This window comes from Micropterus salmoides, unplaced genomic scaffold (assembly GCF_014851395.1).
Source record: "Micropterus salmoides isolate LMB-PRFRI ecotype aquatic unplaced genomic scaffold, ASM1485139v1 Ms_hic_scaffold_2, whole genome shotgun sequence".
In the NCBI taxonomy this organism is placed as follows: Eukaryota; Metazoa; Chordata; class Actinopteri; order Centrarchiformes; family Centrarchidae; genus Micropterus; species Micropterus salmoides.
The window spans coordinates 3,201,529-3,214,481 of NW_024041150.1; the positions used below are offsets into that span (position 1 = coordinate 3,201,529).

General features: G+C 39.6%; 1 protein-coding gene and 1 pseudogene across 1 annotated transcript; both read right to left on the reverse strand.

Moving 5' to 3' along the window:
* Positions 1 to 3,092: 3,092 nt before the first annotated feature.
* On the reverse strand, positions 3,093 to 4,332 carry LOC119913384 (annotated as a pseudogene).
* A 2,058-nt stretch (positions 4,333 to 6,390) lies between these two features.
* On the reverse strand, positions 6,391 to 9,641 carry LOC119913406 (G-protein coupled receptor 4-like; the record flags this gene model as incomplete). The annotated part of the gene is made up of 3 exons (XM_038732823.1): positions 9,437 to 9,641; positions 6,984 to 7,200; positions 6,391 to 6,874 (listed from the first exon to the last, which is right to left on the reverse strand). Coding segments are annotated over exons 1-3 (906 nt in total), but the record flags the coding sequence as incomplete, so codon positions are not given.
* Positions 9,642 to 12,953: the final 3,312 nt, after the last annotated feature.

Sequence of the window (12,953 nt, forward strand, 5' to 3'; positions counted from 1 at the left end):
TTACTGCTTGTCGACAGCCTGCTTTTGGCCTGTTGCATGGGTCCCACGCTAGCTGCCGATCCTGGCTTTTTGCTAGGGATTCTCCAGGGTTCTCCGTGTCTGATTGAAAATGCCTCCTCCGTCTGGCAATTCGGCTGTTTTCAGATTTCCTTCGTTGCCGCTGGCGAGACCACGTGGCTTGGTCTGACCTCGGTGAAGTTGGCTCGACTAAAAAGGCTTAAAATGGAACTTGGTCGTTCCTGAATTAGTCCAGTGTAACTTAACGGACTCATAACTTTAACAAACAAAAGAAATAAAGAAAATAAAACAAACTGAAGGCAGATCGATGTCGCGGCACTTCAGGTGTGTAGCTTCAGGCGAACAAAGGGCCTGTTTGTTTCGCTGGCCGAGTCTGGGCGTGTTGCCTGGCGAGGCACGCTGCGCGTGCCGAAACGTCCAGAGGGCCGAGCAGAGTGGAAGAGAGCCAACAGCGAAGAGAAGAGAGTAGAGAGCGAGCAGGTCGCGTGTCGCTCTTTTGTTGTCTGGGGCGTGGTTCCCCAGGGGGCGTCTCAGGTTTCCCAAGGGACTGCCTTTCTAAACTTAATGTCTAAGGAAAAGAAATCTATTTGCACGTATTAATCAAACATTTTCCACATTCGAACCTCAATGGTTGGACGGTTGTACTGTTCTAGGCATTTGGTAACAGGAAACAATTGTCACATTATTGGTCAGGATATTTATACATTTAACGGCATTTCCGATGAGGGCATGTAATACTTATTTCGTCACCTTGGGGGAGCTCAGGTTACATGAGGAAAGCTTGGATTACATTAGATGAAGGAGTGTCTTGCTGAACATAAAAACACTGCACAAGTAACTTCTTTTCAGCACTAATATCAACAACAGATAGCAACAACAGTTAACATAACTACTCAAATAGAGGCAAACGTAATCAGGTAACTAAAGATTTAATTAAATTTAATTAAATGCTTTGAGTCTTTGGAGACTGCAGTCCTCTGTCATCCAAAGTTCAGTGTCTGGACCATGTCACACTTAGGTGAGACAGGGGTTTTCCCTTCTGATGTGGTAATAAAACAAAGAATAAGGTCAGTTGCCACGGAAACGTGTGTGGGGGGGCCAGTTTTGATAGGCTGTTCAGGGAGATGCCAATGGCTGGCTCGTGTCCCTTTGTCAGTTTAACAGTCAGGCCCCGCGTTATCAGCTTCGGAATCAAAAAGGTGCCAGTTTTATGGTCGGGCTAGCACTTAGAGAAAGCAACTTTGACCCCTCCCCATCTTCTCTGGGGAGGAGAAAGGAATTTAAAGTAGCTCCAAATTTATTCCATGTAAAATGCACAAATCCACACCGTTGTTCACTACACGTAGTACATTTGAACATTTTGGGTTGTTATTTTAAGTCTCCAATATTTGTTAGATTTGTTGAAACACCTGTGTATTTCATTGTTGTAGGATGGATGTAACTGAACATTGACACATTCACAATGTTTAACAACATTTAAATACAGCATATTCATTTACATTTATTCATTTAGCCGACGCTTTTATCCAAAGAGACTTACAGTTGCTATATGTGTCAGAGGTCGCACGCCTCTGGAGCAACTAGGGGTTAAGTGTCTTGCTCAGGGACACAATGGGTGTCTTACAGTGGATTCAGACCCAAAGGCATGTGTCTTATCCACTGCGCCATCAGATGTTATGACTAAGCCCCCATCCTTCAGCACATGGTGGTTTAGAAAGGACAGCTTGGTACAGTTTGCATAATAACTTGCATTTCCAGGACCACAACAATGGGTTTGCTTCAGCCGAGTCAGTTTTCCGCTCTGCATCCACACAGTCTACAATAACACTGCGAGCGGTGGCACCTGGGTTCCAAAGATGCTTCACCATCAGAAAAGCAGTTCTGATACAAATAAATTGGTTAGTTTATGTATGATGGATCAGAACAACATTAATTCAATATTATTTTGTAACAATAACCTTTAATAGTAGTACTAATTCTTTAAATGTTCACGTCAACATTGATAATAGCAGCCAGGAGCACAGAGAGGCAAAGTCATGACGTCACCTCTGGGCTATCCTCTGTTCCACTAGCTTCTGTAATTCAGTGTAATCTCTCATTTAGCTTTTCTATCATCAATCTGTCTGAAAACATGAACTGTGTTCCTGGAGATTACTTTCCATGTTCAGACAAAAAAAATTGCCAAAGCTAGAACGCTCTTCAACAAGTCCACTGAAGAGACCAGAATGACATCAACCCGCCATCAAAGAGATCACATTGATCACAAATCTTTCTTCTGCTATTCTTTAGTGAGTTTTGCCACCATGATTGTGCAGAAAAGCTGAATGAGGTCAGATATGAGGAAGCCGATGACGTAGATTGGAGCAATGTGATTATTTCACACCTGCAGGAAAACGACAACAGTTAAAGACATTTGTGCATTTTTAAACTCTGAGTGTACAAACCAAACAATTCCCAAAGTTTGTCCAAAACTTGAAAAGTTCTGAAAGCCATTCAGAAGAGTATGTGGCTTGCTTTAAACACCTCTTAAATAGCCATTGGAAAACACTTTTCCCCTTAATGAGAAGTGCAGGAATTTCTTCTGACAGGAGATGTTGATGAAATGAAAATAAGCGTCCATAGGTTTATGGATGTGGATCAATCACCGGGACACACGCTCCTGCACATGCTCTATTGTGAGCATTTGAAATGGTCTTTTCATATTTAATTTGTTGAAAATGGAAAAAAGCTAACCAGACACTCAAACTTGTATGCCTACCCCTGACCTACAGCATCAGCACAGCAATAATAACACTGAAACACCACGACAATGGTGGAAATACTGCGAGCTGTTCCTTAGAACTTCAAAAAACTCTTATGTTTCAACACATTCATTTTTAATATATCAAACCTGCTTGATGATAGTAACTCTATTTTAAGAATTCACTACCACATCGGAGCCTGTAAGCCCCATCCCTGAGAGCGTACCCCGCTCTCGCTGTTTCAGTGCTGAGCGGCATAAGCCCTGACCATGCGAGCAGCTCTGCTGCGCCCCCCTTTGATCGTTCCCTGTCTTTGTCGCTGCAGAGCTTCATTTAGGGCTGTTGTCCTCTATATTTAGAGAAAAATGAACTGATGTCTTTGCTGTCTATTCTGCAACAACACAGAGAGGCCAAAAGCTTGTCTGTGGCCCCTTTCCTCATAAAAACATACAGGACTAAGTCTGCAAGAGGACTCAACTTGAGAAACAGGACCGACATGGTGGAAAGGGTTGTATCATAGCGAAGTACGAAAAAACCTAAAATTTGGGGCAGGAACAGCAGCGTGTAAAATAAGCAGCACCAGAACCAGAATTCCCACAATTTGGCGTTTTTCATCAGAGTGGACCGACATGGCAGCAGACAGGGCTCTGAGTGTCCCAACCAGGAAGAAGATTAACAGTGGGAAGGGAAGGAGTAGGACGATGGCAAAGATAATCCTGCGCGGCACATAATCATGCCAGAAATACAAAGTGAGGAAATATGCAAGAGGAAGGGTCCAGACCAGGACACAGACCACCACAGATGTCTTGATGGTTCGTCTGTAGCGGTACCACAGCGGGTGGACGATGACCAAATACCTGTAACACAAGATGGACACACAGTCTTTGAGAAGCTTCAGAGTTATAAACTAATATAATGTTCAGACACAGAAGGAGCTCCACACATACTGGATAGACAGACAGATACCTTTCCAGGGAGACGCAGACCATGAAGTAAACACTGGCAAACACAGCAGATAGGTAAATATAATAGGAGATTTCTTCTATATTCCAATCGTCAGGTTTTGCCACCTGAATGATCATGTAGCAGAGCTGGATGAGGTCAGAAATAAGAAGGTTGATGACGTAGATCGGAGCAACATGATCACTTCTCACCTGCAGGTAAAAGTAAACAAGCAGTTGTAAAGATGTTGTGAAGTCCACCTCCTCCCAAATCTGTCATCTTGCTCTGCCCAGCAGCAGGCCAATCACTGCAGTAACAAGACTAAATGCCAGATTTGAAGCAATCTGGTGTTAAATTCAAAGCATTCCTTCTGTATAACAAACACAGATACAGAAAGTATATTTAAATAACTCAGTCATGTACCTACCATAGAATAAAGAGCATAGATGGCCGTGAGGGTCAAAGGAAGACCGAATGCAATGATTATGCATACTGCCACATATATGATGAAATTAACTTTTTTGTGAACGTCAGTTAGTTCATTGTTGATGTTGCTGTAATTCTGGTAGCCAGAGGTGGTGTAATCATAGCTTTGGTTCTGTGAGGTGCTGTTATTGTAGTATCCTTCCATTCTTCAGAGGAAAACCTGTTGTTTGAGAGATTAGGTTATTCAAAGGGAGAAGGTTTTTAATATGTACCCACCATTGTTTAGTGACATCACTAAAGCTGTTAGATCACACAAATAAAGTGTACCTATTCTCAGGATTGGCTGATGGACCGAAAGGTTTTGGGCCCAAACGCAAGACAGACTGCAGAGTAGACTGGAGAGTACGCTCCGAGATATTTATTCACACCCACGGATAACTCAGGGCCTACACAAAGTGGTGCAGACAAATCCAACAAGTAGAGTCCATGCAGTGACAAAAGACAATCTAAAATTGACAGAAAACTCAAAAGTCCAGACTAAATACCTGATAACACAGAAAGACGACAGACGAAAACAGAGAAGAAGACACAGAAATACAGAGCAGACAAGACTGAATTGTGACACCTACAGTACACCCACAATCAAATAAAATCAAAAGCTGTTGCCTTTTTTGTTTTACATATTAATAAATATATCAATGCATTTTCATCTTCATGACTGTTTGCACTTCATCTCTAAAGATAAGAAAAAAGGAAAGTTTACAATATTTACCTTTGAAAGCTGTAAGACCCCACATGAATGAGTTCTCTATGTCTCAATACCAGTCTGATGTGTTGTCCTCTCAATCCAAAAAGAAATTATGGTAAGTGATAACATGTAATAGGTTCCTGGTAATTTGCACCTCCTCTTCTGAGGAAGTGGGAAAAGGCACAAATAAGCATTAGGGCCCTCCTGCTGACCACAGTCTTGAAAATATTTGATAAATACTTTAATAGTTTCTGTTCAATTGCATCTAGATGCATTCATCTGTTGTGGTCCTGACATGACTGCCTGCCTTCTGCTCAGCTAATAGTTTAGAGGAGCTGCTTTGAGTTTCAAACACTCCCTGTAGGCTTGAAATGGAAACTGTACTAGGTCCTCAAAACCATTAGGATGGGTTCCACCCATAGACTGTATGGTTCCACCGAGACCTGCTTTCACAGCAAAGCATCAAATTGTCCATAGTGCTTAGTATGTTTCAAACACCATGAATCATAGTCTTATATATAAGCTGTTACTCAGTATGATACTTTTTTTTTACAGGTCAACATCATATTTAAGTAATGAGTGGAAGTTTTACAGCTAGACTACGAATAAAAACAGAACAAGTAGTCGCTGCTTGTAATTGTTGGATCTCAGTTAATAATGAGCTAAAGTTTAAAAAGGTGAAAGATACTTTACTAACTTATGACTATGCGTGTCACACTTTATAATGTGTGAAATCTTTTGGTAATGGACTGGTAATTTGAAAAGAAACTGCAGGATGCCTCTCTGGTAACAGCAGGGCTTTATGTTCTTATACACAATAGAGATTTTGTTGAACCTTCATTTGTCAGGTTTTAATTCACTGAGTTGGTCAAAAGACAAACATTTACAGTTTTGTTAAAAACTGATTTTTTATTTGCACAAAATGTACAAATGCAATTAAAATTACACAGTGTGGTATATGATTTTATCTATATTGCCAAGCACACAACAGCAAAATACCTGCTTTCAATCACATCCTAAAAACTAGCATGCCTACCACTAAAACATCACAAATAAGCCTTAAACATCAAACACAGATACACAGATAGTGTGTGGCTTAGTTTATTATTTGTACACAAAAATCACAAAACTCCTTAGTAAATACAGTTTTGGGTGACCGTATATTAGTAATAAAAAGTAAAAGTAAATACTACTAAATTACAATGTGCATGACACCAAAAATAATAAAAGTCTAAAGACATGTTAAGATGCTCTCCCTGTGTTAAACACACAAACAACAGTCAAAACACAGATTTAGGCTACAATGAGTTCTCCCACAGTCCAAACAGCGTTTCCTGTTATCTACAGTTAGGTGTCTTATTAGAAATTGATACAGTAGACGACAGGATCTGTCTTGTCTCTATCCTTTCTATTCACATACATTTCTCCTCCTGTTTCCTCCCCTTTCTCTCTCTCCCTCTTTCGCTGTCTACATGAAGCTGACTGTGGAAATGTTGTCATCATTCATACTGATGGACTGCTGATATCATTGCTGTCCATTCTGCAGCAACACACAGAGACCAAAAGCTTGTCTATGACCCCTTTCCTCATGAAAAAATAAAGGACTAAGTCTGCAAGAGGACTCAACCTAACAAATAAGACAGACAGTTTAAAGAGGGTCACGTTTAATGCCAGTAACCCAATGATGGTGGGCAGGAACAGCAGTGTGTAAATAAGCAGCACCAGAACCAAAATTCCCACAATTCGTCGTTTTTCATCTGAGTGGACAGAGATGGCAGCAGACAGGGCTCTGAGGGTCCCAACCAGGAAGAAGATTAACAGTGCGAAGGGAAGAAGGAGGACAACAGCAAAGATCATGTGTGCGGTCACATAACCATTCCAAAAATATAAAGGGATGACACAGACAAGAGAAAGGGCCCAGACCAGGACACAGACTCCCACAGAAATCTTGACAGTTCGTCTGAAGCGGTACCACAGCGGGTGGGCGATGACCAAATACCTGTAACACAAGATGGACACAAAGTCTTTGAGGAGCTTCAGAGTTATAAACTAATATAATGTTCAGACACAGAAGGAGCTCCACACATACGGGATAGACAGACAGATACCTTTCCAGGGCGATGCAGACCATGAAGTAAACACTGGCAAACAGACCAAAGAAGTAAATATTAAAGAAGATGACAGGTATTTCCACATCTTTAGGTGTGGCCATCTCAACGATCATGTAGCAGAGCTGGATGAGGTCAGTAATGAGAAGGTTGATGATGTAGATCGGAGCAACATGACCACTTCGCACCTGCAGGAAAACATTGGTAAAAGTCAACAAGCAGTTGTGAACATGTTATGAAGTCCACCTCCTCCAAAATCTGTCATCTCATGCTGCAGTCAGAGCCATTTATTTTTCCATTTTCCATCAAACTCTCCTTCGTGGGGGAATCTTTCAGGGAAACATACATAGAGAAAAATATCCTGCATTTAGACTTACATTTAACTAGAACATAATAATTATTGATTCAGTGTATCATGCATCTCTACGCTATATTACAAATTCAAAGTCCCTTATTCACCATTGCATCCTTTATGATTTAGTGGGTGGGACATCACCGACCACCCGCACCCGGTTGTTTTATGTATGGCTGGTACCTTGGCCAGGTCTCTCTTGTAAAATAGATTTTTTTTTTTTTTACTCGGACTACCTGGTAAAATAAAGGTAAAATTAAAAAAAACTATTAAAAAATAATAAACTGCTGAGGCTAATGCCAATATTATTAGTTTTGCAGATATTAATTAATAAACCAAATCACTGAACAAATGAACATTTTTAATCTGATGGTTGTGTTAAAATGAAAAGTCAGGGGATCGCAAGAGTTATTACAATTCAACCTCTGGGCTCCATGACTGTATCATTTTCATGGCAATCCATCAAATTGTTTTCAAAACATCCCAAAAGATTATGAATATCTACAAAATGTCACTCATGCTTAAATAATGAGCCCAAATAATTCTGTACAAAATGCTCTGCCAAACTAAATTACTGTTTTATGTTTGTCTCTGAGTTCAAACAAAATGGTGTCAATAACCTCAACAGTTTAAGATAACGCTGGAGTGGAGCGGCACATCATCCAATCAGCTTCATGTACATTCTAATCATGGAGTAAATTATTCCTCTAAGTGTATAGGTCATTACAATAATTTTGTCCTAGCCCCCTGCCACCTAACCCCCAAGCCAGACCAAGATCCCTTACAGACTGTACGACAGACACACAACACAGACAGGAAATAAAGAACTCTCATAATGCACTTACCAGAGAATAAAGAGCATAGATGGTCACAAGGATCAAAGGAAGGCTGATACCATTGATTATGTATGTCACCACATATATAAAATTGAGATACTCATTGTTATCAAAGTAGTCAGAGGAGATGTTGCTGTAATCAGAGCTTTGGTTCTGTGAGGTGCTGTTAATGTAGAAATCTTCCATTCTTCAGAGTGAAACCTGTTGTTTGAGAGATCAGGTTATTAAAAGGGATCAGGTTTTTTAATGTCTATCTAACATTTTCAGTGGCATCACTAAAGCTGGTGCAAGTTCACACAAATCTGGGTACCTGTGGTATACCCATCATCATAATAAATCAAAAACTGCTGATCTTTTCAGTTTTATATATTAATTTAAATATTCATGCATATTCATCTTCATGACTGTTTGCAGGTCTTATTATCTCTACATATAAGAAGGAACGTCTCAAAATTTACCTTTGCGAGACTCCACCTGAATGAGTTCCCTACACCAGTGTCTGATGTGTTATCTTCTGCATCCAAGCAATCTACAGTAAATATGGTAAGTGATGACATAGAGTAGGTTCCTGTTAATCTGCACCTCCTCCTGTAAGGAAGTGAGAAAGGCACGGATATGCATTAGGGCCCTCCTTCGGGCCAGAGTTTAGAAATAATCTCTGATGAACATTTTTTAACAGTTTAAGTGCTTAAGGCTGCATTATTCTGTTCTGTGGTCCTGACATGACTGCCTGCCTTTTGCTCAGCTAAAAGTGTAGAGGAGCTGCTTTAAGTATCAAACACTCCCTGTAGGCTTGAAATGGAAGCTGCACTCTGCTTGTCTTCAAAACCATTAGGACGAGCAAATTAAACTCAATGTCATTGGTTTAACCCAGTATATACTGGACAGCTACCATCCAAATTTGTCTGCATTTTTTATTTTGATCATACTTTGACCTCTTGCCCTTGTTATATATACATCATCAACCAGGTCCAGTTGCTCTTGACTTTAACCTTCTTTGGATAACTATGACCTGGATGACTGAGAACCTTCACAGACATACTGCCCTTTTTATAATTGTCATAATTCCATATACAGCCTGTCTATTCATAAAGTGACTTCACCATTGCACAAATGTAAGTTGTTGTCCATGCTGAGTACACACCAAATTATGACTAACTCGGAAGTCTGCTACTTAGCAAATAATGACAACAAAAATGAAAGTTTACCAAAATAGTTCTATAGATCCAGCAGGCTTTGAACCTGCAGGCTGCACAGAAACTCACCGGTTGTAGTGAAGATGCCCAAGCTGATCTTTCTGTTCCCCAGCAGGGCCATGTCTGCATGGTTTGCCTGAGACCTGTTTTCATCCCTTTTGGATTTGATGGAAGCCCAGCTGCCGATCCTGAGCGTCAGAATATGATGGTGGCTATCAGTCCTGGGACGTTGAGAGCCATGCTGATAGTCCGGGAGCAGCGCAAAGCCCTTCATGCAAAGTAGGCAGGTAGGTAGGTAAATTTATTTGGTCACAACAGGTTAAAGAGTGAATGCTATGCAGCAGACAATATACATTAACATAGAAGCAATTACAAAAATTGTAAACAGAAATAAAGAGAGTCATCAGACTGAATGCAGGCTGACTATGACACTCGCTCAACCTGAATTGGGCCACTTACAGAGTGTCTGCGTGGTGAGTGAGTGCAGGGTGTGACTGTTAGAGAAGCCCAACGCTATAGTCAATAATATAATCATGTGGGCTATTTTCTCCAGAAGTCCGTCAGTAGACCCCAGCAGATTGGAAATAGACAGTTCTGCAGCATCGCTGTAGCGGTTCAGGTTGATACATCTTATTATCATGTATTTAATATAAATAAAATTGAATTGAAAAATTGAATTGAATTAAATTCCATGCTTCAGAAAATGACTAAACTGAAAAAATGCATTGTTCTGTTTCACAGTATTTAAAAAAGTATAACTATAACATGAGGCAAATTCTCTGATTTTGAGATTTACAAAATCACAACATTTCGAGGTTTTGCCTGAAAAGTTTCTCATTTGCTGTAATGCCCAAAATGTTGTTTGCCATCCCTAAATTACACAATTTCTTTTAAAATAAGCTGTGAAAAACAGTTTTCCACACTAAATAGATTAATTATGTGTTTTCTCACAGCAAATAAGACACTAAATGCAGATAAGGAAATATAAACATCCCACTGTCAAGGAAGTTTCTGTACAGATTTATTGTGGTAATCCAGCCATAATGGGCTTTAAATATAACCCAAACCTTGAAGTAGAAACAGCTAAAACAGCTGGCAAAGCTGAAACCAGCATTCAAAGCCTTAATGTTTTTCTTCAAATCAGACTGCACTGCACGTTTTGTTTAAAGCGGTGGATTTTGGCTGACTTAAATAGTGGGATAATTTATCAAAAAAGTCACTTTCTATGAGGAAACTGCCTTTTCTTAAGTTTAGGGCAGCATTAAATGATTACACTTAACAATTTGTACTTTCTATTGTATGTTCTCATTGTTCAAGTAGATTAGTCACTTGACAATATTGAACATCCAATGCATGAAACATGAACGTGACTAAAAATTGTGAACTTGAATTGGGTACAAATTCACAGAATATATCATAAAACTACAACGGATTAATTTAATTATCTTCTCTCGCTTCAAGCTTCCAGAACAGATTCCTTGTATATAAGTAACTTTCAACTACTAGAATAATATATTATGAGTATCTACTACATAAATAAGTATTTTTTATACACTATATATAATTAGCAACTACAAAGTTTATGGAGTCATAAATAAAATCACAGTTCACAGCAACTTAGTGTGGACAACGGGCTAACATGGAGAGAAAAACATGTAAATTCAAATAGCCTATAGTAGGCTAAGCGTAGACTGTGTTCAGTTTCTTCTGTTAAACATATGAAAAAGGCATATGCATCCTGTTAACTTTGATATGTGTGTTTTGGCCATGGATTGGGGTTTTATTAAGCCGCCTGATTAGATTCACCTGTGATTGATGGACGGCGTTGTGCAGCACCTGAGGAATGTTAGTAATCAGTCTGCTCCAGTATACATTTAAGAAGAAGCTGTAGGCCAAGCTTTTTAATTATATATTGGACTGTCTGTGAAGGTTCTCAGTCATCCAGGACATAGTTTTCCAAAGAAGGTTAAAGCAATCTTGGCAAACGACCCCACAGAGGTTAAATGGCTGAGTTTCCAAGTCTTTTGGATGAGGGATGAAAAACATCTTCTTGTATCTTCAACCAAGTCCACTGCACTTTCATATTTGAGAGCATTGATGGTTTTATATTTTTGTGGTTTTGATATTGTAGTGTTTTAGATGTTCCGATCTTGTTATGTTTACTACTGTGCCGCTGTGTTGTAAACACCATCAAATTCACCAGTTTCACGTCATGATCTTTTCCCCTCTCATATTTAAACTCATTTGGTTGCTTCAAACAAACATGCCCAGATTAAACAAACAGGGATGTGTGACAGATCAACGCTTTGATTAACGTTTGCAGCACAATTTAGCCAAAGCTGCTGTATCTGCTATTACAGCAAAACCTGAAAATAAAACAATATGCATGAATGAGCCTTTTTATTTATTCTTTTTACATTTTATACAATTAACAAGTAATTGTTTTAAAATACTCTCGACTCATGTCCTTTCTGGCCGTCCATAGCCATCAGCTAGGTTCTATTTAATGTGGAGTTTGAGTGGGAATTATTAATATTGCAAAATTCTGTAGAACAACTAACAGAGAGAGCTGTAAAAATCAGAATTCTCCATTTTATTGTCAGTCATTGTATCCAGAGGTCAAACAATGAGACAAAATTGAATGTTGCCTATTGTGAATATCACACAGTAAAAATAAATACAAATACCAGTATTACAAAATAAAGATTTTTCTGTTTCCATGAAGGACTGTGAAATTGTTTTCACTTTGATTTAAAATCATAATTGGGAAAATACAATTCAAAGGATGCTACAGCTAGACAGATAAAATACACATTGTGAGTAAAAAATATTTCAATGTAGATGTACATTTTTACAATTGCGGGTGCAAACAAAACAAGTAAATTATTTCTATTTCTAACCTGTAAGAGGAATGTTAAAAAACATTCTGTCAATCATTTTTACACTGCACTGTGCCACAGGATGGTACAGGGACAGCAGGGTACAGACGGGTGTCTTAAGTGGACCAAACTGGAAAATCAGTGGTTTTAATCCTGTAAAAAAACATTGTCACTGTCAAGAGAAGGACACCTAAAACCGTATGAGTGTTCAGCAGCATTGAACTTATCAAAGGAGAGTCACTGAGAATCTTATCCATAGGGAGGTTTGAAGGTAATGCATTCTGGATCCCAGTCAACCAAAACCACATCCAACAATCTATATAGAGGAGAGATCTTGGTGGTGTAGGACAGGGTCGTGTCTCTTCTTATAACTGTTGTCTCTTTTAATCTTTCTTGCTTCTCTCATTATCTAGATTAATGTGCGGTCTAGTCTTGGTAGGTCGGAAGGTTTGATGTTTTTCTGCAACACTGGGTATGTTATCATCATCCTCCCCTCTCTTCTCTTCCCTCCTTTGTATTCTGCCTTGATTCAGTCCTTGATTTCTTCCTCTATGATTGCTTTGTCGTTCGGTCTCATCCCTTCTTCATCTCTGCTGCCTGTCTCTGGTCCAGGACTCGGCGGCAGGAGCTCCACATCCTTGGAGCTGCTTGTGCTGGCAGCTCGGGCAATCCTGGTGAGCGTCTGCTCGTACGGCGAGGGCAGGTAG